The sequence below is a fragment of the Belonocnema kinseyi genome, chromosome 8, assembly GCF_010883055.1.
Source record: "Belonocnema kinseyi isolate 2016_QV_RU_SX_M_011 chromosome 8, B_treatae_v1, whole genome shotgun sequence".
NCBI lineage: Eukaryota > Metazoa > Arthropoda > Insecta > Hymenoptera > Cynipidae > Belonocnema > Belonocnema kinseyi.
The window spans coordinates 15,191,031-15,218,083 of NC_046664.1; the positions used below are offsets into that span (position 1 = coordinate 15,191,031).

General features: G+C 24.0%; 1 protein-coding gene across 5 annotated transcripts in view; it reads right to left on the bottom strand.

Annotated features, from left to right (window-relative positions):
• Window positions 1–27,053, bottom strand: part of LOC117177796 (venom metalloproteinase 3-like) — a 300,190-nt gene that overhangs the window by 96,798 nt on the left and 176,339 nt on the right. For all 5 annotated transcript variants that reach the window (XM_033368725.1, XM_033368723.1, XM_033368726.1 and 2 more), the window contains exon 3: window positions 11,440–11,537. In XM_033368725.1, the coding sequence (XP_033224616.1) occupies window positions 11,440–11,535 (96 nt within the window). In that variant the 5' untranslated portion in view covers window positions 11,536–11,537. The remainder of the gene's footprint in view (window positions 1–11,439; window positions 11,538–27,053) is intronic.

The window sequence follows — 27,053 nt, forward strand, 5'->3', positions numbered from 1 at the left end:
TTTACATCTTTTATTATTAAGCTTTATACTTAAACGTAGTTTTCTTTCGGCTCTTGCATTTCTCAAAGTTTGAGACCGATATTTTATGTATAAAAAAAGTTCAAACGTTAAAAAAATGTTGAGATTCAGAAAAAAGATGAAATAATGTTCAGTGAAGTTTCTACCAAAATGCAGTACCTAAACGTACTTTATTGCACTCTAATATATTTCCCGAAGTTTCAGCTCGATATTTTACTTACAAAAAAAGTTCTTAGGTTCAAAAAAACATTCAGTGAACTGAAAAACTGTGGTCGGTAATATAGGTATTTAGCTGTGTCACATGCCCTTAAATTAAGTCGTTAAATAAATATAAACATAAAAATATTCTTGTGAATAGTTCTAAGCCGAACCTACGTTTTGGCTGAAGGCTAAATCGGAGCCCATTTCTTATCTTAAAAGGAAGAAAACTTGTTTGAAAAATAGTAAAAATACAGTCTAAATTGAATGCTAAGCTTGTTTTAAAAATTGTTGTCTGGAATTAGGTCCTATTATCTCATTGTCTTGTATTTAATCATGAAATCCATTTTCAGAACATTGATTACAGAAGCCTATTTTTCGGCCTGTAGCAAAATTTAAGCCGATTATATATCCTAAAACGAGGTATCGTTCATCAAAATAAAACTTTTTTTCTGTTGCCCTATAAGGTTTGAAAAATTTCAGTTTTGTCTTAAATTGAGTCGTTGAATAAATATAAATAGAAACATGTTCTTATAAATCGTTATTAACCAAATCTATTCCTTGGTTTAAAACTAAATCTGAGTTTAATAATTATCTTAAAAGAAGACCAGGTTTCTTGAAACACAGTAAAAATACAGTTTAAATTTAATTCTGAGCTTATTTTTCAAACTTTCTGTCCTAAATTAGGTTTTGTTGTCCTATTGTCTCGTTATCTTAAATTTAATCAGGAGAATAGTATTAAAAATATTAATTGACACGAATAGTTTATAAATTTTGGACACATGGTGAAAACATAGTTTCAATTTAATACACAACTTGTTCTCCGTTTTGTCTTAACTTAGGTCTTATTTTCCTATTGTTTTTATTTTTTATTGTTTCCTGTTGTCATCGTTTCAAATTTAATCCTGCAGATAGTTTTGAAAATATTCATAAACTTAGCCTATTTTTTAGTTTCGAACTAAATTCAATCTCATTTTTACCTTAAAAGAACACCTTCTTCCTTAAAACAAAACTTTTTGCTGCAAGATGATGAACTTTACATGAAAGTTTTAAAATATCTAATAAATAGCAAAAAATAGCATTAATTTAGTGATCAGCTTTTTTGCAGTTTTGTCTTAAATTAGGTTGACAGCTAAATTTAATCTTGAAAATTGTCTTGAAAATACTCAATATCTGAGACAATTTTTTGGCTCAAGGCTAAATATAAACACACTTTTTGTCACAAAAAATGACTGTCTTGCTTTAAAAAAAAAACATTCTTATCGGTGACAATATGATGTTAGCATAAAGGGTTTTTTATTTGTTTAAAACAAAACCGTTTTTTAGTAGCCATATGAAGTTTATAAAATTTCAGTTTATTCTTAAATTTAGTCGTTAGATGAATGTATACTCAAAAAATATTCTTGTAAAAACTTATTAACCAAAGCTATTTTTTGGTTCAAAGCTAAATCTGAGCCTATTTATTATCTTAAAAGAAGATCAGTTTTCTTAAGATACAGTAAAAGTAAAGTCTGAATTTAATGCTAATTTTATTTTCAAACATTTTTGCCATAAACTAAGTTTTATTGCCCTAGTGTCTTGTCTTAAACTTAATCATGAAAATAGTATTAAAAATATTTATCAACTAAGTATATTTTTAAGTAAAAACTAAATTTAAGCCCATTATTATCTTAAAATGGTATGCACAATGAAAACAAAGTTTTTTAAACTATGAACTTACTATAAAAGATTTATAAAATGGCTGATACATGGTAAAACAGTTTCAATTTAATGCTCAAGTTGTTTTAAATTTTTCTCTTAAAATAGATCTTACTGTCTTATTGTCTTATTTAATCCTATTTTCTAATCTAAAATAAGACCTTTTCCTTAAAAGCTTGTTTTCAGTTTTTTCTCAAATTAGGTTGGCAACTGAATTTATTCTTAAAAATTTTCATTGTCTGAATCCATTTTTTGGCTTAAGGCAAAATTTGAACCCATTTCCTATCATAAAACTTGACTTTCTTTCTTAAAATAAAACATTTCTATCTTGTGCCGTTTACAGGAAAGGTTTATGAAATGTTTGATGGACAATAAAAAGACAGGGTTAATTTAATGCTTAGTTTGCTTTCAGTTTTATTTTAGATAAGGGCAATAAAACCAAACCTATCTTTTTAATTCGAAAAAGGACCTGGCTTTATAAAAAACAACCTTTTTTGATCACACCAAGATTACATTAAACGTTTATAAAATTTCTGAAGCTAAAAGAGTCCTTAGCTTGTTTTCTATTTTGTCATCAAATGAGTAAGTAACTAAAAACACGAATATTCTTCAAAGTATCAATTAAAGCTACTGACTCTCAGTTATTAAAACTAGTTTTCCGTCTTCATGAATCTAAGAAGCAGTTTCTGCAAAATAATGAACTTTATTGCAATAAGTTTTTCAAACAGCTTTTATCATACGTTACTTTCACGACTCAGTGGATTTTGTACAGCTGTCTTCTAATGCGATAAACATAGAAAACACAAGTAGGAACTACGCTGCGTGAAAGGCAACTTTGCAATAAAAATTTTTGTGCGTGCCTTTGTTCGATTTTCTCAAAGATCTGGTACTTATCTTTTGATCTAGTTATTATGCTTCGAAACGAAGCAGGAAGCAAGCATCCTATCAGGTACTTTCTGTTAAGCAGAAAAGCAATATCGACGGACATGTACCATTCGCATATGGACTGACAGGTCATTAGACTCTTGCATTATAACATGCTGATTGGAAATTATTCTTATTTCCTGTTTTTAGACTGGACCCTTGGATTTTTAACAAATACCCATTAAAAGTTTATATTTAATTCGGAACTCCTAAATCATTCCTAAAAGTAAGGCAACTGTACATTTCATCACAGCCTTATTAAAAATTAATATTTGGTTTATATGCTGCAACAAGGTGATTGTGATTAGTTATTGCTTTGATTCAATATTAAAAAAAAAAATCGTGTCATCTGGAATTTGAATTTAAATTAGCCGATATGTTTCTGAAAGGATTATACTTTCATTATTTTTAATGAATAAAGCCCAAATAAATTTCATTTTCGGTTAGGGTTCTTCTATCGGAAGAAAATTTCTTTTTCAAAACCTTACGCTTTTTTCAATTTTTCAGATTCTAGACTGTTTCTATTTTCTGTTTCTTAAGTCTTTTTTCTAAATTGTAAGGAAATCCGTTTCTTAAGTAATATATTTATTTTTAAAAAAGTATTTGCATATTGCTTAAAACGAAATTACAATCGAACAGAAATTTCTCTCAATAAATTGTTGGTAAAGAATGGTTATTACTCATATGCAACATAACAAAAAATATATCCGTTTTGTAATATTGATAAAATTCTTCAGGAAATGTTTTACAAAAGAGTGTTTTAGAAAAAATTTACAACTTTCTGTTCTATTTTATTTCTTGCCTCGTACAGTCATGTGTCATTTATTTTAGATAACAAAAGAGTTGTAGGATTTCAATGATACCATAACGTGAAAGTTATTCGCAATATATAGGATTCTAAATTGAAATGACAAACAACAAAATTGTAAATACTAAAAGTTCCGAGTCAGATTAAATGAATCGCAGTTACATTATTTCATATCTTTACTATAGAGCCGGCTTTTATATCCTTATTGTGGGGTTCACTGCCCCATAAACTGAATTTATATCACATAAATATCTAACGTTCACTTTCTTCCATAAATTCCCATTGATATTATATTTACCAATACAAATATAAAACAATGTATTATACGACATGTTATAAATTAATTCGGCAATTGTTTACTTTCACATAAAGCCGCAGGCTATCAAAACATTGCAAGCACTTGACAAATACATTACGTAACAAATGAATTTAGGAGTAAATATTTTAAGACCTTTTAAAAAATCTTTTTCACAGAGCGCAAAAAAATATTATTTGCAAGAGACACAAAAAGTTTCGAATTTACCGCAAAAAAAATCAAACTGGTAATAATCACCTTCACAATTAATACTATTTTCGTTAATTAAAAATTATAATTATAATACTATCATCTATAATTCTCTAATGAAGTGCTGGTTAGAAATATAAACTCGAAAATATTTTTATAAAACATTTGGAAAATCGTTTCGAAAAAATAATTGATCGAATTGCCAAAAAAAGGAAATTATTTGTGATTTTTCGAGATAGAAAAGCGATAGAATATAATAGAACTTTTCAATTCCGTTTTCCAACTGAAAAAATTACCATTTTTAATTTTGTTGAATTCATGAACATCTAAAATTTGTTAAGAAAATGATTTATTAAATTGTAATATGTAGTAATTGTAATTTTAATTACAGCCATATCATTTTCTATTATTATAATGCTTCGGAACAGTCAGCTTTTCAAAACAGTCAGCAGAATTGAAAAATTAGTGAAATTGATTAAAAGAATTTAAATCTTTTAATATTGAACATTAATGAAATCTTTCATCGGTTAACATTTCTCTGAGAACTAAGAGAATTCTAGGTTATGTTATTAAGCGTTTTACACCGAAAATTGATTCTTTAAAACTAAAATTATTAGATTTCACAGATAATAAACTTTTTAAAAACCTTAATTTTTCAGTTATCGTAGGAATTTGCCGAAAATGGTCATTTTTCAACAAAAATCATTATATTTTAATTATAGACCATTTTTAACCATTATTGTTTACCTTACATCTTACACCAGAAATTAGTATTTTTAAACCAAATTAATTTAATTTCGAAGAAGAGTTACATTTTTCATTGATTCACAATTTAAAATTCTGATTGAATTATTCCTAGTATTCCTAGTACAAAATAATTATATTTCGAAAAAAATAATATTTTGTTGTACAATTGAAGGTTATGTTATTAGCTGTTTTCACCAAAAATAGGTATAGATTTCCTAAGATATTTTCAATTTCTAAACAAATTAAAGTTATGTTATTATTATTGTTTTAAAGAAGATTTGCAATTTGAAATCATTATTTGTTAATTCATGTTATACTGTTTTTTTAATCAACATTAGTATTTTTAATTTTAAAAAATCATAATTTTGTTTAAGATTTACTATTTTTGTACAATTTTAGATTGTGTCTACGTTTATTAACAAACCCCATAATTTTTTATAAATATTCACTGGCTTATAAAGAAGATTTCAAATTTTTTCAATTCTATAAAAAAATGCTATCACAATTTTAAATTTTATACAATTTAAGATTATGTTTGTGTTTTTACTGATAATCTGTATAGCTTTAAATAAGACCTTTAATTTTTTTAATTTCATGTGACATTATTATTTTTCGCGGTAAATCGCCAATTTTAAACAAACAAAAAAACATAAGGATTCAAATAATTGAATTCTTTTAAATTTAAAAAATATTCAGAATATTTGAACGAGAATATGTTATCTTAGTGCTTTTCACAAAAACTCGTTTCTAGTAAAGAAAAATAATTTGACTTGAAAAAAATAATTTACAGTTTAAAAAAAATTTAATTTAAAGTTTAGATATAAATTTTCATTATAATTAAAAAAATATTGTCCTTGTTTTTATTTTATATTATTTAAATTAACAGGTACCTAGTATATTGAATTTCTTCTTGTATTATTTAATTCTGATGTGTAATTTCACAAAAATTGAAAAAATAATTTGGATTATTTTCTTTCTTTTTTAGAAAAATGCAAATGTTTTTGTAACATAATTTATTATAGCAGTGAGGATAAGGTGACAAATATTTCGTAAAAAAAAACCAAAACTTAAAAAAAATCAAATATCGAAACAACTTTTTTAGATTTTTTTGTACTAGTTTGCCGAAAATACGAATGTTTTTGCTCTTCCGACTGATATTTTATATTCGGACTAAAAATAAAGTTTTCCAAAATACTTGAAACTATTAACTCTAAAATTTAAAAAAATCAAAATAAACAATAACAATTTCTTTTTTTAGTAACTTCCTAATAAAGTAACAAATGATAATCCCTTCATATCCATTTTAATCATTTTTTCACCAAAAACTTTTTTATTTTCATAATTAATTTGTTTTACTAGATAATTAATTAATATTTATAAGAAAATTGAATCCATTACAGATTTGATGAATGTTTAATATTAACAGATTTATATAATTTTAATAAATTTCACTAATTCTTGAATAATTTAAATCCAGTTTCACTTCCGATTTAATTGGAAAGAAAAGATGTTTTCAATCAATCTTAAAGAGCATTAGTCAGTAGTGAAACGCACGGATGACCGCGAGCGATCTGTCTAGTAATTTCCGGAAGTGACTTTGATAATACGATATCAAAGCACACATAGTAATTACTCAAGTCACTTCCTAATTACAGAAAAATTTGCATAAGAAAGTTGAATGATTTGAACGATAGACATCAAACCGTATTATTAACTTAAAATTTATTAATGAAGGATAGTTCTGGTTCATTAGCATTTATTACATACAAAATAGTGCAACTAGCATTTGTGAACATAAAAAATTAACTTTTTCGTTTGTTCAATTATTCACATAAACATTTATAAGTAATTTATAATTTATTAAAGTTTATAAATTTATCAATTAATATTTAATAAATTGAAATACAATAGTAACATAATTGTTTTCTATAATATTTATTTGAATATAAAATATTTGTTGTTCAAAAACATAACATAACCTAAGCATAACCTAAAATTTCGCTTCTAAAGTTTTGTATTTTCTGTGAAACCAAATGATTTTGTATTAAAAACACTAATTTTCAATTTTAAAAAAGGCAAGAAAACTAAAAATTGTGCATTTAATGACTCTTTATGATAATCTGAAAAATCTGACGACTTTTTTAAATTAAAAATATCAATTTTGGACATATCAAAATGCTGCAAAAATTGCAAATCTTCTTTGAAATCTATATCAATATTTTCTGTAAAATAAATAAATAAATAAACATAATCCGAAATTGTAAAAAGTCTCCAAATCTTGTTTAAATGATGACGATTTTTTACAATGCGAATTGATGAAATAAAATTCTAACTTAACCTAAAATTATTAAAAATTATAAATCTTATGTGAAAAGTAATGATTTTGGAATATAAATTATAATTTTCGGCTTAAAGCACTAACAACATTTGAATCTGTTCAAGTTTGTAAATTGTATTATTTTAATTAACAATCATTGCATTTAAATTTTATTTTTTGTAATTGTTGAGAATTGTAAATATATTTTTTTAATTAAATGTTTTTAATAAAATGCCAATACTTTCCAAAGGAAAACATTTAAATACGAGAAGTTTGATCATGATTTTAAATTTCTTTCGATATCAAATTTTTTTTGTTCAAACTATAATGATTTTTGTTTTAACATATAATTTTTTTGGTGTGAAACACACAAATGGCCAATAATTTTTCAAACCTTGTAAGTATTTTTGAGAACTACTTTTTTTATTCAAAAAAGAAATGTTTTTCTACAGGTAATGACATAATCCAAAATTGTTTAAAGATTATAAATCTTGATCAAATTTCAAATATTTTGTTCTAAAATATTAATTTTTCTGTAAAAGGCTAACGTGGCCTAAAATTGTTTCGAACTGTGAACTTTCATTGAGATCTATCTTATTTCAAATTAAAAATGCCAATTATAAACAAAAAACACTAGAACTTCTAAAACTCATAAACATATTTTAATTTCATTAAAATAATAATAATTTTTTTTTGAAAATGCCAAATTTCGACATATGATGCTAAAATAGCCTAAAATTGTTTAAAAAACCTGTAAATCTTCTTTAAGATCTACTTTTTTTTAATACCAATTTTCAACAGATTTTAAATTTTGTTTTAAATTATAAAGATTTTTTTAGAAAGATACTAATTTTTACAATAAATTTTCCAAATTTAATTAAAAATTGCAAATATTAAAAATATCGTTTAAATAATAATGATTCTTGTGCATCCATTTTTTAAGTAAAAGGCTCAAATAGCCTACAATTGTTTAAACCTGAGAATGTTCTTTGCGATTTAACTTTTTTTATTAAAGATAGTAATTTTCAACAAAAAATACTAACAAACTCCAAAATTCTTAACAGATTCTATATTCAATTCAAATTATAATGATTTTTTTTAAAGACACCGATTTTCGATATAGAACGCTAACATAACCTAAATTTGTTTAAGCTTTTGAATCTTCTTTAGGATCTACTTTTTTTAAACAAAAATACCAATTTGAATGAAAATAAATAAATTTAATAAATGATTTCTTATTTTTCGGCAAACGTACTTCCTACAATTATACGGTATTTAATTCTAAGAATAAGTAAACAATATTCAAATATAGTTATTTGCTTATAAAAATGTTTTCTTGAAAAAAATATTCTTCTAACGATTTGAGCCATAGACAAATTATAGAGAATGTTTTCCTCAAAAAAATAAGCCATGACTTATCGTATTGAAATTGTCAGTAACATTATTTTGATTATTAACAATAATAGAAAAATTATTCTTTTTGAAAATAAGGTTTTCACTTTTTATTTGAAAAATCTTATTTTTAAGTGAAAATGATTGAATATTCTTGCATAAAACGCTCTATGCGATCAATTGAGAAATAATTTGAAAGACTGAAGAGGCATTCACAATTAGAAGATTTACGTTATTAAATATGAAAGATCGTTAATCATTTGTGCTATAAAAAAATCCTCTGGGATTTAAAACTGTCCAATTTTTTCTCAAAAAGGGTCGTAATGATACTTCAGAATCCTGGTGAGCCTATAAATTTTTATTGCTCTATGGTTGATAGCTGCAAATGAGTACTTAAATTTTATTGATCAATTTTTCTTTGGAATTGTTTTCTCTTACATCGATATTCTCTATTCATGCCAGTAAAGTTCAAAACCGAAGAAAAATTTAAATGACAAGATCCTTATTCTTCTAATTTTTCTCGAATTTTGTAAATCACCATTTCCAAATAAGGAATCTTAATTTGGAAAAATTATTTTCAAAATAAATAATTTAAAAAAATAATACTGTAAATGATTCTTAGTTAATAAAGGCAACCATTTTTCGTTTTTAGAATCTTTTGAATTACGCTAAAAAAATTCAAATCCTTTAAAATCTTTTAAAATATTCTAAAAAAATATCTTAAAATTTAAATTTATATTATATTTATAATTAATATTTATATTATATAAGATTTGTTAAATAAGGCTATAGGTATTTACTTAATAAAAAAAGACAAATCTGCACCATCAAATTAGTGCATAAAAATTTCCTCATTATGGATACAAAATATTATTTTTACTAGCAATTTTTTTTCTAATATTGGGAAATAATTATGTTTTTATTGCCAAAAAATAATACTGAATATTTTAAGGAACTTTTTAATTATTTCAAATGATATTTCAAAGATTAAGAAGGTTTAAAAAGATTAAAAAAGAATTTGAAACGATTCCAACAAATTTTGAACAAAATGTAGATTTTTTTATTTATGAAAGAAAAGTGTTAAGCGTTTTAAAGATTTTGAGAGGTTTTAAGATTTGTGGTAAAATTTTAATTAATTTTTTTCGAACCGAATTCATACAAAATGTTTAAAGACATTTTAAAGAATTTCAAACGTATTTAGAAGTTTTGAAAAGCTACAAAAATAATGTTAAGCCTAAAGTTATGGCATCAAATTTAATACAAAATATAAGCAATGTTAGAAAAAATTCGAATCATTTAAAAATATATTAAGAAATTTCATAAAAATTTCAAAAATAATTTTAAATTTGCAAATATTTACCAAAAATCTTAATAAAGTTTAATGCATCAATGGCGTTTTTTAAAATCTATTTTCCACTAAAACCATACAAGATATGAAAAAATGTTGAAAAGCAAAAATTTTCATAATTAAAAGATAAATGCATTTTGCAAAAAATACTTTTTTGGTGAGACACTTTTTTCTGTTTTAATCGTGAAAAATGTTCTTAAAAATTTAATTTTGCGGCCAGATTATGCAAGATTCGGAAAAAATAAAAAAAACGAAAATTGTTTATTCCAAAAAAATCTACAAATTTGTTTTTCATAATTTTCTGGTATGATGAGTAGTTTTTGTTTTATTCGTAAGAAAATAATATTTCAATTCTAAGAACTAAATTTTTTGGAAAAACGAAATGAAATACAAAAAAAAATGAGCAAACAAAAGTTTTTCATGAAAAAAAAATCATCAAATTTTTTATAAATCATTTTTGGATGGGACACATAGCTTTTGTTTAAATCGTAAGAAATTATATTTAATAAGCACTGTACATTTTCGGATAGTTTACACAAAAAAGATCCGCAAATTTGTTATAAATCATTTTTGATAGGACGCGCAATTCTTATTTTAATCGTAAAAAGTAACATTACAAAATTTTTAATTCTCTGGATAACTGCGAATAAAGATTAATTTCATTTAAGGAAAAAATATTAAATTATCAATTAAAAAATGACTATTTATAATGATATAATTGAGTTGAAAACAATATATAAAAAGTGCGCATTTCAGAAAAATTGTAATCCAGTACAAGCTACGAGATACGTTAGTAGAATGTGTTCGTTAAAGCCGAAGGAGCTTTAACAAAAGAGAACTCACAATAACAAGACCTTGTTGTCCTAATTTTAATTGAAGGTATCTAAAATTTTGGAAAAATAAAAAATAAAATATAAAAGCTATTAAAAATTTTAAGGCGGTAGCATTGCATTTTTTGATAGATATAGTCATGCTATATAGTATGTCAAAAAGTTGCAGTTTTTTCTGAAATTTTTCACTTTTCGTTGACTTTGTACTTAAAGTGAGGGAACAATTGATATAATTTAGCAAAAATAATTGTGTAAACAACTTATTATTGTTGATAACTATCTTTTTTTATAGTTTTTTCTGAAATTTGTAACTTTTGATCATTTTTGTACTTAAAGTGAGGTAACAATTGGTGCAGTTTAGCAAAAAAAAAATTTCTTCACAAATTATTATTTTTGATAACTATCTCTCAATTCTTCTAATATTTACAAATCTAAATAAATTCTTTTTTAAATATCTTTTTCAGGTAAATAAATACATGTTGATCTTCACGGGGCTTTCGAAACCTCTAAAGATAATTTTTCTTTACATTTATTTTTTTGTAGATTCGAGAAAATTTCCTGATGAATATGCATTAGGATCAAAAAATTTAATTTTTGAAGTACTTCATTGATACTACTAAAAATAAAATGTTGTTCTTAAATTGTAAAACTTACCCCGTAACATCGTGTGAGCGGTGGAACAACTATGAACAGTAGAAAAAAGGCGCGAATCATTTTGTGAAGAAAAATTCCTGATTGGCTCCGCCACATCGCTGAAAAAATAATAAAAATCATCCATTACTACTTTTCTTTTTATTTTCTTCAAGTTATCCCGTCTCTTCTAATTTGTTGAAATGATGATCATATCATTTTCTCGAAAACGAGTAAATACATAAATTAGGATCAATGTTTACGTGCATTTGATTAATTTTTGAATTAGCACATAAATGTTAAGTTCCGATAATGAAAATCAGTGTTCAGAAGAAAAAAAATGAACACAAATGCCTATTGAGTTTACTCAAATTCATCACAAATCATTCTGTCTCAAATAGTAAATATTAATATGCAAAATTATTCGCAAATGTGTACATTGTTAGATGGATTTACAGCAGCTTCGCTGTGCGCAGTTCGAAATTTCATATTCAGAACTCGAATCACAATACCAGTTTTGTAAAAAACAAATTCCTTCCACATAAATTGAATTTTTTATTTCTGACTTGAATCGATTTAGAAGAATTCATTGCAGTGATAAAAGGCAGTAAATTCTGCAAGATAATTGATATTGATGCTTTGGATGACGTTGCACCCCTGGGAGAACTCTTTTTTCTAGTTATTTTGTTTTTGCAAATTTCAGGTTATTCTGGCTAATTTAGATAAAAAATTTTCCAATTAAATGGACTGACAGACTTTGGTTAAATAACTCTTTTTGTTAAACTAATCCAAAAAAATGTGTATTTCGTACAAATTGTTCCAACAAGCTCTTTTTTATGTTGAACAAAAGAACTGTGCCTTCTGGATTCTGCTATGAACTTTATAGACAATCCAGTAATTTTATAATATTTTTTTTATTAGTTCAGAACATTTTCGGATTAATTTGCAACTATTTTTATTGTTTTTTAATGAAAATTTTTCTCTCTAAGAAATAGGTAAAACGAAATGATGAAAAATCTCGTACTTCTTGGTGTTGACTACCTAGTTGGTTCCATACTGCGTACAAATTTCTTCAAGTTGTTTTCAGTATATTCTTTTACAGTTTTGGCCATTTTTGTAATCTAACTTTTTGAATAAGGAATTTGAATTATAAAAACTTATTTCTAAACGAAAACTTTAAATTGTAAATGATTCTTTAATAATAAGGGCAAAAATTCTGTTCTTAAAATTTTGAGCAAAAAAAATGTTGACCATTAAAAATTACAGGAAGATTCTATTTACGAACCCTTGAACATAATAAATGAATTGATATGTATTAATCTAATAACAAGATTTGGAATTTTCTGCACCATCAATTTCACAAATCGAAATTTCTAAACAAGTAATTCTATTTGATGATTCAAATTATTTCTAAATCTTTACATTATTGAGGAAAGAAAACATTTTAATTATTTCTAAATATTTAAAAATTTCATTCTATTAGCAACATTTTTTATAAGCTGTAGGTAGCGATGCAAAAATTATCCATAACATTAAAAAAAAAATTACCTATACTGAAAAATAAAAAGAAAGTCGATTTTAAAATTAAATTTGGAAGCTTTTTAAGAATTAAAATGTTTAGAAATAATAAAATGATTAACTTACGATTCCAAGGAAAATGTAATTTTAAAACAGAAAATAGTTTAATATACTTGACAGATTTCAAATAACTTTTTAAATTTCTTGAAAGAAAATGGAAAATTCTAGAGAAAAATTTGTTTAACTTTGCAAGATTACAAAATTTTAGAATAAATTAAAATTTAGATGTTTTGAAAGGATTTAGGAGATTCTAAAAGAATAAAAAATTTCTCTTACGATTTTATAATTTAGTTCAAAACTCAACTTGTTGGTAGTTAATTATATTTAATTTATTAAAAGTACTTTTGTTCGTTTTACAAATTTAACTATAATGTTAAAAATTAATTTCATTTGCTCAAATTAGTTTTTTCTACGAAAAAATTGAAGATATTATTATTTAAACTGTTATGGTAGTAAATTAAATTATTTGATTTGAAAAAAAAAAAATTTTGTAGCTTTCATATTTTTGGGTTCAAAATTTAACTATTTAGTAAAAAATTCTACTTTTTGTCATTCAACTACAATAATTTATTTAAATATTAAATTTATAAGATTTTTCACCTCTTTTGTTAAAAATTCATCTTTTTTTCTTAGAAATTCAATTTTGGGATTGACGATTTTCAATTTCAATTAAAAATTTTCCTCTGCTTAAAAATTTAAGTATTTCGTTGCAAATTTTGTTTGTTGTTAAAAATAAACTCTTTAACTTTAAACTGATATTTCCTATTTAAAATTTAACTGTTTTTCTCAAATTCAATCTTTTTGTTGAGAATTAATTTTATAACTTAAAATTTATTTATTCTATTTGAAAATTAAACTATTTTCCAAAATTCGAAGTTTTTTTAATTAATTTTTTTTTACTAAAACCAGATTTACTCCAGTTAATAATTTACCTAATTTAATAAAATTAATTTCTTTTTCTTAAAAATGAATTTTTTAAACCAAAATTTAACTAATCCTCAATGTTGATTCTTTTGATTGGAGAATTAATAGTTTTGTTTGACAATTAATTTTTCAAGCCAAAAAATGAACAATTAAATTTTTAGCTAATTTGTCTAATTTAGCTAATTTGTTTAGTTAAAAATTCATCAGATTGATTTAAAATTAAACTACGCTATTTGAAAATTCGTTTTTTTTCTTTGTCAAAAATTAATTGTTTTAAACTGAAAATTCAACTATTCCATTTTTAGTTTAAAAGGTATATTTTTAGTACAAAAATCTACTTTTTTGTTAAAAAATAATTTTGCAACTAAAAATTCAATTATCTGTTCAAAATTCCTATATTCAGTTCAAAAATTAATCTTTTGTGTTAAAAATGTTTTGATTCAAAAGTTCAACTGTCTTGTAAAAATATTTTTCTTTCATAATTGTTAATTTAATCATTTGCTTTACTAAAAAATATTTCCTGTTGGAAAATTCGACTCATTCGTTAAAAATTTGTCTCTTTCCAAAAATATTTTTTTTGTAAAAACATAACTGTTTAAAAATTAATCTTTTTCGGTTGAGAATTTAACTATTTTGTTGAACTTTTCTTTTTTTAAATGAATTCAACTGTTCTTTATTTAAAATAAAAATATTTTTTGATTGCATTATAAAATATCACATTTTTTGTTTTGAATTCATCTCTTTTTATTAGTTTTTAATGGATTAAAAATATTTTTATATTAATTGAAAACAATAGTTATGGCTCTCTAATGGGACTCTTATAATGAATATTTATACAAATAAAAAAATAAATTAAAAAATTGAAAACGTCAAAACTAACCTTGTATCTTCGTGCATATTCTGAAAGTCAGAAATTATTTTTGCGGAAATATATATGAAATTAAAGTGCGTGCACACATACAAAGAAGCAGATTGCGGAAGGAAAGTTAAACAGCATTGAATTAAACGCCTCACACGCCTGAAAACGAAAGATCTGCGAGCGAACAAGGATAATTGGTTTTAATCACAATCTGAAGTTAGCCAACATTTTTTCTGCAGTAATTTATTTTTCGATGTTATTACATGAAAATAATAACTCTGGTGTTAATTTAGAAATTTTTTTATTTCACTTTTTTTGAATGAATTTTCGAATTGATTAATATTCTTCAGAAAGCGGAAGAAATTACCTGTCTATAAAAAATATCCCATTAAATAAGTATGTTTTAATGGCTATGACAAATATTTATATTGATCTTTAAATTCAATGTTGCATAATGCTTTATCGTTTATTTATATAATTTAAATTTAAATTATAGAATATAGTTTATAGTTTATAATTTAAAATTATAGTTTAGGCAAGGGTTCATTGTATTTTAAATTGTTTGGTTTCAATTATAATAAATTTAATTTTAAATAATTTAGCCTTCTAATAATATAAATTATTTGCTAATAATGTTAGTCACTTTTCACGTCAATAATTTCGAAATTCAATATTCTATATTGTTTGCTTTTAAATTAAAACGTACAATTTTTCTAGTTTTTTTAAGATCAATTTGAAAGATCTGATTTGTGTACAATTTTTAATTCAAAGAATGTTTATCTCAACTTTTTTAAATTAAAATCCCAAAAAAAATTAAAATCAATAAAAAATTAGGAGAATAATTTCCAAAATTCAAGCCTTTGAAATGCAATGATTTTATAAAAAAACTTTAAAAATGAGAGATATTTTATTTTCAAATGTTACAAATAATTAAAAAATAATTTCAATCTAATATTTTTTAATTATCTGATTTTTAGTAACACATTTAAAACAATATTTAAACATATTTAAAACAAATTGAACGATTTTAAATTTTAAAGTTACAAATTGTGTTGCTTTAAATAAAAAATGAATTAAAAAACTATCCGAAATTGTTATCTCCACATTTAAAGAATTTCTTTAATCCTTGAATGGTTACATTATTTCAATTATTAATGTTAATATTGAATGTTAAATCTTCTATTTGTTCCTTTCATAGGTTTAAATTTTGCAATTAAAATTTACGTTGTTAAATTTCAAAAAAAAAATTAAAAACTTAAATTTTTTAATTTTAAAATTACTTAGATGTACTTCAAATAACTATAATTTCATAGCATAAAAAAGTTTCAATATCACAATATAAGTGACTAATACAATGTTAATTTTAAGTAAATTTTGGATTGGTTGAGTTTTAAGCCATCTACAGTATAAGTTTTGTAATTTTTTAAAAAATAATTCATTTTTATTTCAAATTTTTTAAAAATAATTCAGTTTAAAAGTTTTATAATTAAAAATTTGCCCCCATTGATCCTTAAAAATCACGGTTAATTTATTTTTCAATTTTGAAAAAATGTTCTGATCAATTTTAGTGTTTAATTACAATTTTTTATGTAAGAAGTTCTTGATTCTAGAATTTTAGAAGCTTTACCTCTGAAAATATTCAATTTACTTTTGAATTTCGATTTGTCAAATTTGAACTGTTTTAGTTTGAATACGATTTCAATTATTCTGAATGATAAATAATCCAATTTTGTGAATTCTAATCGGAAAATATTAACTTCTTAAATTTTTCAAATTATCCTTTTTTAAATTCTGTCAAAAATCGTATTATTTTAATATTCTGATCTTCAAAATTAATTCCTCAATTTCGAAGGCTTTGAAATTGAAATGATACAATATCAATTCCTTTTGATTTGAAATGATCCAATTTTCAAAATTCTTATCTGAAATCATACCATTTAGAGATATTTTAATTTTAAAAAATTTCAGTCTTAAATGCTTTGAATTTAGAATAATACAATCTCAATTCCTTTGTATTTTACATGATAAAATTTGACAAATATTAATCAGAAAATATCCCATTTTTAAGGTTTTCGAATTGCACTTTTTTTTTAAATTTCAATTAGAAATAATTCAATTTCAAAATGTTTAGTTTTGAACACTTTCCATCAATTAACAATTTAAATTTTGAAAATTTTCAATGACTTAGATGTACCTTAAATAACCAAAATTTGAGAGCATAAAAAAGGTTTCTTATCACAATTCTAGGTGACTAAAACTTTTCTAAATTTTAGGTACATTTTTCATTGTTTAAATTTTAAACGATCCATACCATAAATTTTGTAGTTTTTAATAAATAATTAATTTTTATTTCAAACGTTTCTTTTTAATTATTAAATTTAAAAATTTTATAATTAAAAATTATCCCATTTTGAACATTAAAAATCACAGTTGATTTATTTTTCACCTGAGAAGCATTTGCCTAATCAAATGTAGTATTTAAAAATTTTTTTTTCATGAAATCACCATTTTAAATTTTTGCATTTTATAAGCTCTGACTTTAAAAATATTCAATTTACTTTTGAATTTTGAATTCTCAAATTCAAGCTGTTTCAATTAGAAATAGTAAAATTACAATTCCTTTGTTATTTTAAACGATCCCATTTTTTAAATTTCAATATGAAATTATTCAATTTTTAACGTATGTTTTTTTTTTATTATTTTAATCTGAAATAATTTCATTTCGATATTCTGATTTTTTTGAATTTTCAATCTGAAATTATTTATTTCCCAGATACTTTATTTAAAACTAAAATTGTACCATTTTTAAGGCTTGAAATGGAAATTAATAAAATCGAAATTGTTTCGAAATTTAAATAATTCAATTTTTCAAATTCTAATTGGATAAAATGTACTTTTTAAAGTTTTCAAATTATATATTTTTTCAAAATTTCAATGAAAAATCCCTCATTTTCAATATTCTAAAATTCTAAATAAAATAGTTCAATGTTGAGAGCTTAGAATTTGAAATGATAAAATTTAAGTTCCTTTGAAATGTAAATGATAAAATTTTACAAATTCTGATTATACTATTTTAAATCTATTGAATATTAAATTAAAAAATTTGTCTTTTTCTTCAAAATTATAATCTAAAATCATTCAGTTTTGAGATTCTTTAATTAAAAAATAATTAATTTTAAACGTTTAGAATTTTAAATGATCCCATTTTTCAAATTCTAATCTGAAAATATTTATTTTTTACGTTTTGAAAATTGTCCTCTTTTTGAAAAATTTTATATTAATTCAGAAATTATATGAGTTCAATGTCTTTATATTCCATTCGAAATATTCTCCTTTTGGAAATATTATCCTGTCTAAAAATCTTTCATTTGAAACGTTTCAACCAAAAATCGTTCAGAAAACACTTAAACAATTATTAATTGCTTTTAATACAAAATTATGAATCAATAACTATTGTTTCAATAATTTTTTCAAAGTGATTTCACCATAGATTTTTTAATTGTTTATATTATTTTGCTATTATATTTAATATTCTATTAATTTCAGATTCTCTAATTAGAGTAGATCATATATTTCTTTCTTTTTTTTAAACCAACGATTCGATTAAATTTTCATTTCCCAATTTCCAGAGAAAAACACGAAAACTCATGAACCAAATTCACGTCAATTTCGATCACTCTCCCTATATTCTAATTCAGGAATTGAACCACAGACCCCACAGACCTTCTCATCACACCTAATGAATACTGATTATTTGATTAACTTAAAACGACTTTGTCTCCACATCAGATTGACTTTTTCACAGAGTACCAGATTGCAATAAATTCACCCACGTATCTGCATTTTAATCCTTTATCAGATAATTATCAACCAATCAAATCAAGTAGACACAGAATCGTTAGGAAATTTTGTAATAAGTAATTAGTATTGACAGTTGGTGCTAAAGGCGACTACGTGTTATAATGTGATATAATGTTGTGACTGCGGTGCATTCTCGTTTCAGATATAATCGAAAGTATCCTGCAGAAAAGGTATAGAAAATGATAGAAAATTACAGAATTTAATAGATTTTATCGAAGGAAAACAGAAAAAATCAAGTCTATGAACAATTTTAAAAGAAATAAGAATCTATAAACACACCCCTAATGAAAATTCTGTTACGTTGAAAACTACGCAGGAAACCACGTTGGAAAATACGCAGGAAACTATGCAGGAACTACAAGGAAACTACGCCAGAAACTACAATCGAAACTATTGAGGAAACTACGTTGGAAACTACATTGGAAACTGTGAAGGAAACTACGTTCGAAACTAGGTATGAAATTACGTTAGAAACAACGTCGGAAGCTTCGTTGCAATCTACGTTTGAAATCACGTTGAAAATTACGCTGGACACTACGTTGGAAATTGCGTTGAACCCAACGTCGTATTCTAAGTTTTAAAATCCACGCCGTAATTCACGTCGAAAACTACGTCATATTCTACGTTGTTAACTAGCAAAATTTCCAGCGTACTTCGTGACGTTGAATTCTACGTATTTTTAAATGTAATTTACGACTTCGTTTATGCCGTAGTGCCCTACATAGTTTATCACGTAGTTTCAAAATGTAGTGTCTGATGTAGTTTCTAAACTTAGCGTCTGACGTAGCTTTGAAACGTAGTGTCTGACGTAGTTTTGAAATGCAATTTTAAACGCAATGTCTTACGTAAATTCCAAGGTAGTTTCCTACGTCAATTCCAAAATAGTCTCCTGCGTAATTTTCAACGTATTACACCGCGTAGTTTCTAACATATTATTGTAACGTAGTTTCAAACATACTGTTCCACGCAGACACCTGCGTTATTTCCTATGTAAATCCCTATGTAATTTACGACGTTTTTTCTCACGTGGCGTCCTGAGTAGTTTCCAATGTAGTCTACGGCGTAGTTTTTAACGTGTTCCTCTACATAATTTCTAAGGTAGCCTCCTACGTAGTTTCGAACGCAATGTTTCACGTAGTTACCAACGTAGTATCCTACGTAATATCCCACGCATTTTTTATTTTAGTATTCTACGTTATTTCCAAAATGACATACGGCGTTTTTTTGGTGTAGTTTCTCGCGTAGTTTTTAATGTAATGTTTTACTTAGTTTTCAACGTAGTAGCATACGTCATTTCCAATGTAATTTACGTCGTTTCTGTGTTAGTGTCCCACGTTGTTTCCAGTTTAGAGTTCGAAGAAGTTTTCAACGTAGTTTAGGGCGTAATTAACAACGTAGTTTACGGCATAGTTTACGACGTGGCTTATGTCGTAGTTTACGAAGTAGTTTACGACTTAGTTTATAAAGTCGATATTTTTAATAGAAATAACATTAAAAATGTAAAATTCATAAAGAAACAAAATGTTTTTACATATTCGATCAAGTCTATTTGTAAACCAGTAGAAAAGAAAAACATGAAACATATTTTTTACAATTTATGAAAATTTATATCGTAACCTTAAACTAAAATTTGTTCAAAATTGTACATTTTTCTTTTGCACTCTATTAATTTTTGATTAAAATAACCGCTTTGCAGTAAAACCTTTTGAGTTTTTTTGTTGTCCAAAGTCACTGTTTTTTCATAAAAATGCCAATGTAAGGTAAAATTGATTGAAAATTGTGAATGTCTTTTGAAAATCTAAACCAAATTCCAGTGAAAAGTACGAGAATAATCCAAAATTTTTCAAAAACTTTTTTTTTATATCCAATGAGTTTTTATTTAAAAAATTGATTATTATTTTTTTATTTATTATTATTATTATTATTATTATTATTATTATTATTATTATTATTATTAGTAGTATAAAACTCTAGCATTCACAAAAATTGAAAAAACTTGTGAATATACTCTGAATCACAATGCTTGTGTTAAATTAAAAATACTAATTTTCTAATAACAACTAATAACATAACATGACAAAGAAAATTAGACAAAACTGTAAAGCTTCAATATTACAATAATTATACATATTATTTTAAATCTAATAATTTTGTTATTAACAATACCAATTTTCGACGAAATCGATATTTTCAGCCTAACACAAAAGATTAATGTTCATAATTGTAAATATTTTTCGTTAACATATCTGAAACGATTAAAAAATTGTAAATGATGTTCGAACTACAATGATATTTGTTTTAAAATACAATATTCTTGTATCAAATAGTCACGTAACATAAAATTGTAAAAAGATTGTGGATTTTCAAAATCTAACAATTTTTTATTAAAAATCGCTCAAATTATTAACAAACAAAAGCTGTTAAAAATTTCTTATCTTTAAAATCGAATAATTGTTTATTAAAAATATATATTTCTGGCCAATGAGACCTACACAGCTAAAAATTGTCAAAAATTGTAAATTTAATTTAAAATTTAATAAAGTTTGCTTTAAAAAACAACAATATCTAGCGTAAAGCGTTAAAGAACGCAACTTAAAATTATTTAAAATGAAGAATTTGCTGGTGATTTTTGTCGAAAAATGTCCACTTCCGGTGAAAACCCTATTGCAAACTTAAGCTTTTAACAATTGTAAGGTTTTTCAAAATTTTATTATTTTTCATTAAAAATGTTTTTATAAAATACTCATTTTTATCCAAAAGCCTTAATATAAAAATTTGTATTGCTTATTAGATAATTTAAAATCTTATATTTAATCATTGAGGAGTAATAAGAAATTTTTGATTTAACGATTTCTTAATGAAATGAATTATTCTTGATTCTATTTAAAAATTTTCAAATTGATATAAAACAACTTAAGATGTTTCAAATCACTTTTTTTTTTAAATTGTAGAATTTTAATCAGGTTTGGCTTTAAAAAAAATATCACATGCAATTCAATTTTTTCAATCTTAGAAACAAGTAAATAATCTTCAAATAAGATATGATATGTTGTATGTTGTAAAAAAGAATTTTTTACAGTCCTTGTTTTGACAATTACAGCCACAGGAAAAATTTACTTTCGAAAACAGTACAGTCGTAAAGAATGTTTTCCCTAAAACGATAAGTAATAATGAAAAAATGTTCGATTGTAAAAAATGTTGATAAAATAAATGTTTTTTTTTTATCTAAAATTTGTCACTAAAAATAATATTTTTTATTTGAAAAGGCGTCACAAAAGAAAAGAAAACAATTTTTTCAGACATCTGATTTTTGGAACAACTACCCTAAAAACGACTTTACGATATTTTCAAATATTTATTGCAACAACATCAATTGTTATTTCATCATTATTACTTCAGATCTATTAAAAAATGATGTAGTCGCATTGTCTAACAAAAAAAAAATCTTGAAGAAAGTTTTAGCATCGTAATCTGAATTCATGTGAAAATGTTTCACTTTCTTTTACTATAAATTATGGCTCTGTTAATGGACCATTAGGTACGTCATAAAATATCATACATCAATTATATAAATTTCACCAAATGGAAATTTGACCCTTGTAAAAGGTTTTAAACTCTTTTATGTTTCACAAAATTAATTATTCAACAATAAAGCCTGTCAAATGAATTTAAGACTGTAAAGGAAGCATACAAAGAAGAAAAAGTTTTATATAGAAAAAATGAAAGGCCTCATTAGCTACTAAAACATAATTGAACCTTAATTGTTTTACATTGAGCAATACGAATATTAAAAAAATTTGTTTGTTTTGTAGACTTTTTTTATAACTAAAAATTCTGCGCATCCTATTAAAAGGAATGTATTGAACATTTTATTGCAACTTGTATCGTTTTACCAAGAATTCAATTTTTATTTTTAATCTGATTTTTTTACGATTGAAAGAAAATTTACTTGTTTTTTCTAAAAAGTATAAATAAAGAACTTTTATATCCTTTTTTGGTGAACAAGTTTTGTGAATTAATATTTTTTCGTGACTTGCAACGTTTTTCCACAAATTTTATTTTGTTATTTTCCAATTTGTTTACAAATAAAAAACTACGCCTCCAATCATAAAGTGATTATTAACCAATTTTTTCATCTTTTTTGATTACATAATTTTTGTCGAATTATCATTTGCTCTTCTCTTAACTTTTTTTATATATTACGTTATTTGGCTTTATATTTTCATTTTCGTTTTTTATTATTCTTCAAGTGCTATAACTGGTATTTTTTTAATATGAAAAGTCATTAAGGGAAATAGTTTGCCTTTTTGAGAACTACAAATAACCGCACAGAGAATTTTTGAATCTTGAAAAAAGTGTTCTGAAATGTTTTCAAACTCTTTTCACTTTTGGAATTCTCCAGAAGTTAAATTAAATCAATAAACGCGAATTTTGAAGAAAATTAATTAATTTTCTACAAAATAGATAAATTTTAAAATGATTTATACATCGATTTCCAACACAATTGTTGAGTTTGAAGACAAATAGTTTAATTTTATACCAAATTGTTAAATTTTTAACAAAAAAGGATTAATTTTCAACCAACAAAAGTTATTTTATGTCAATAAAAATACATTTTTAACAAAAAGGTTAAATTTTCAACTAAAAAAGATCAATATATTTACTATTTAAAAAATCTCAAATTTTAAAATATTTCAAAAGATTTTTTTAATGAATTCAAGATTTACAAGTAATTTAAAAAAATATATATATATAAGGTTCTTGAATTCCTTAAAAAAAGTTAAATCTCATGAAATCTTCGGAAATTTTTGAAAATCCTTCAAAATCTATTCAATTTCTTTAAATTTAAATTTTTATTTCTCTCAAATCTTTTGAAATATCTTAAAAGTTAAAGATATCTTAAAGTACCTTTAAAACATCTTTTAATATCTTAAAAGATATTTCAAGGGATGTAGTTTTTTTTAATATCATAAGGAATTTCAGAAAATTTAAAGGATTTTAATTAATTTTACTCAATTTTAAAATATTTTAAATAATTTTAAAGAAGTTAAAGGCATTTCAGAAAAATTCTGAGGAGTTTAAAAATTTTCAAGAAATCTTTCAGGATTTCTAAAAATTCAAGTGATTTTGAAGGAATTAGGATAGGAACTTGACTGGATTTTAAGGTTTTAATTAAAAGGGTTTAAAAATAATTGTAAAAGGCTCAAGGATTTACCAGAGATTTTTAAGGATTTTCAGAAAGTTTGAGTGATTTAAAAAAATTTTAAGCGAGCTCTTGAATGTTCTTTAAAAATATTTTAATGAATTTAAAGAGATTTCTAGGGGTTTAAACAATTCTAAGAGTTCAAGGATCTTTAAAACATTTTGAGCAATTTAAGAAAATTTAAAAGATTTTAAGAGATCCTGATTCATTTTAGACAGTTACGAAAGATTTCAAATTATTTTTAAAAAGTTGAGTGGATTTTAAAAAAATTCAGAAGAGTTTAAAGGTTTTCAAACATTCTTCCCGAATTGCTAGGAATTCAAATAATTTTACGGATTTACTATGGATCTTCAAGTTTTTTTAAAGGATTTAAAAGTAATTTAAAAATAATTCAAAAAGGTATTTTCAACAGATTTTAAGCAATTCAAAAAAATTCAAAAGATTTTAAGATCATTTAAAATTCAAAGAAATTAAAACTGTATTATTTTCAATTAAAAGAGTTCCAAATTGGAAAATTGCAGATTACAATTTTTTTAATGGATAATTTTATTATAAAGCAGTTGAAATTGTATTATCTCTAATTCAAAGCGTTTAAAATCGAACAATCTTATTTTAATTTGAAGAATCTCGAATTTGAATCAAAATAAAATATTTTCAGATTAAAATGTTTTTAAATTTACAAAAAAATTTCTGAAGATTACCCGTTTAGTTATACATTTTTTTAATTGGTTAAAAATGCAATAATTTTCTTAAAAAGATATCCATTTTGGTTGAAAATTGTTTACAAATATTATTTTGTTGTTAAAAAGTGAACTGAAATCTCGTTTGGATGAAAATTTAAATCTTTGTTTTTTTTTAATTCATCTGAGTTAGGATAAATTTAATCTTTCTTGAATAACAATGTAACAAAAATATGTTGTTTTTTATTTAAAAATTCATCTGTTTTAGTATAAATTTGATTTTTTTTTGATAAAAATGCAACTATGTGGTAGAGAATTAAACTATTTTTTTAACTCATCCTTTTTAGTTACAGAAATTTATCTTTTTAAGTTTCAAAATCGAATTTTTTTATAGAAACTTATTTTTTGTTAGGAAAATTCAATTCTTGATCTTGCAGAGTCAACTGTAATCTTTTTTTGATGAAAACTCAATTTTGTTTGTAAATAAAAAGTATGCTGCTTTTAAAGAGAAATTTCATATTTTTTCATCAAAATGGAACTATTTGGTACATAATTAAAAACTTTGATTAAAAAGTCATCCTTTTGGGTTAAAAATTCTACTTTTTGGATTAAAAATTCAATTTAGTCGTAAAAAATTATTTCATGTTGAAAAATTCATATTATGATCATGTAAACTTGAATGAAATCTTTTTCAAGAGAAAATTTAGCTATTTTTTGTTGTTGAAAATTTATCTTTTTGATTTAAAACTTCATCTGTTTTAGCAGAAATTTCGTTTTTTTTAAATGAAGATGCAACTTTTTGGATAAAAATCATTTTTGAAAATCAATGTCTTTTAATTAAAAATTCAACCAATTGAGTAAAAAATAAACTACGTGGTTTAAAATTTATTTGTTTAATTGAACACTTATGTCTGTTTGGAAATTTAACTGTGTAATGAAAAATACTTTTTTTTTGCATCAAATTAATTTTTTACAGAAAATTTAACTTTTCCATTTCTTTAAGATTGATATTTTTTTTGTTAAAAATTCGGCTTTTTTTGGCAAAAAAATTATATTTTAGTTTGAAATTTCATTTTTGTTAGGAAAAATGCAATAGTTTCGTGAAAAATTAATTTTTTGCTGAAAAGTCATATTGTTTGTTTGAAAATTCAATATTTGTAAAGAAAATTTGTCTTCTGACTTGAAGGCTCAATCATTTAGATAAACTTTCATTCATCTTTTGAGTGAAAAATCCTTATTTCTTGGAAATGCGTCTTTTCGGTTTAAAAATATTTTCTTTCGTTGTATAAATTTAATTATTTTTCAATTAATATATAAACTATGACGCTTTTTTGTTGGGAAATTGTCTTTTTAGGTTGAATATTTAACTATTTTTTTGAAAATTAAATATAAATGATGTGTTATGAAAAATTAGTCAAAGAAAAGTCAGAGAATTTTGGAAAGGTTCTTTGTTTTTCATTTTTCCGCAAGAGGCGCTCTGTTAGAATACCCGATTAGATCTGTAAAATGTAATGAACATTTTTTTCAGTGTAGAGAAACCTGTTTTTAAAACAAACAAATCTTTTCGTATTTGGGTAATTAGACTTTTTTTAACAAAATCCAATTAATTCCTTATTTGTTGTCTTTTGTCTCGTTATTTCTTAACATACCTGATTCTATTTTTATCATAAAATAACACTGAATGGCGGTGTAAAAATAGGTAATCTCAAAGATTGATTAAAGAAGTTTCGGATTGAATTATGATAAGTCAACAATGCAAATATATCATTACAATTTAACGGTTGCTAGATAATTTATAATAATGGTCTTAAAACCCCTTTCAGAGATACTAATTTTATTCGTATTTTTTTCTTCTATTCTAATTCCATATTTTTCAAAGTACATTTAATTTAACACTGATTAATGAGGGCAATTTATTAGCGATTAGTCGTGATATAAAAGGCTTGAAATAAATCTCCTTTTTGGAACATCTCTAGATTCTCTAGAGTCTAGAATGTTGAAATCTAAAGGAAATGCAACTCGATCCCACAATATCGTGAATGAATTATTCTTATGTTGAACTTTTACTCTCTCACGGTGAATCTGCTAGGGATTTGTGATCTTTGGTTTTCAAGAAAGTAACGATTGCAGGTTGATCTTTTGATCGAGTACATGGCGGATTGCATGTAACTAAAAGTGAAGTTACTTATGCATTACAAAATGGATTACAGAGTGGATTAAGGATTACATTACTAATTAGCTTCGGGAATGATTCTCTCTTGTAAATGCCGCATTATTTTATCCTTGTCGACTTTTCGTATTTACAGAATAGAAACACAGGTATTCACGCAAACATGAATGTAAGAAATTAAATTCTAGTTCTACTTTAGCGCTCTTATGGGCACAAATTTCCAAATGTTTCATTTGGGGTCTCAAAACAGAGGCACAGTTTTTTTTCTGATTTAACACTCCACACTCTACCTTCCTCTACAAAATAAAATTATTTCACGAAAAATTAATAAAACCCGTGTAGAAATTCAAATAGGGAACTAGC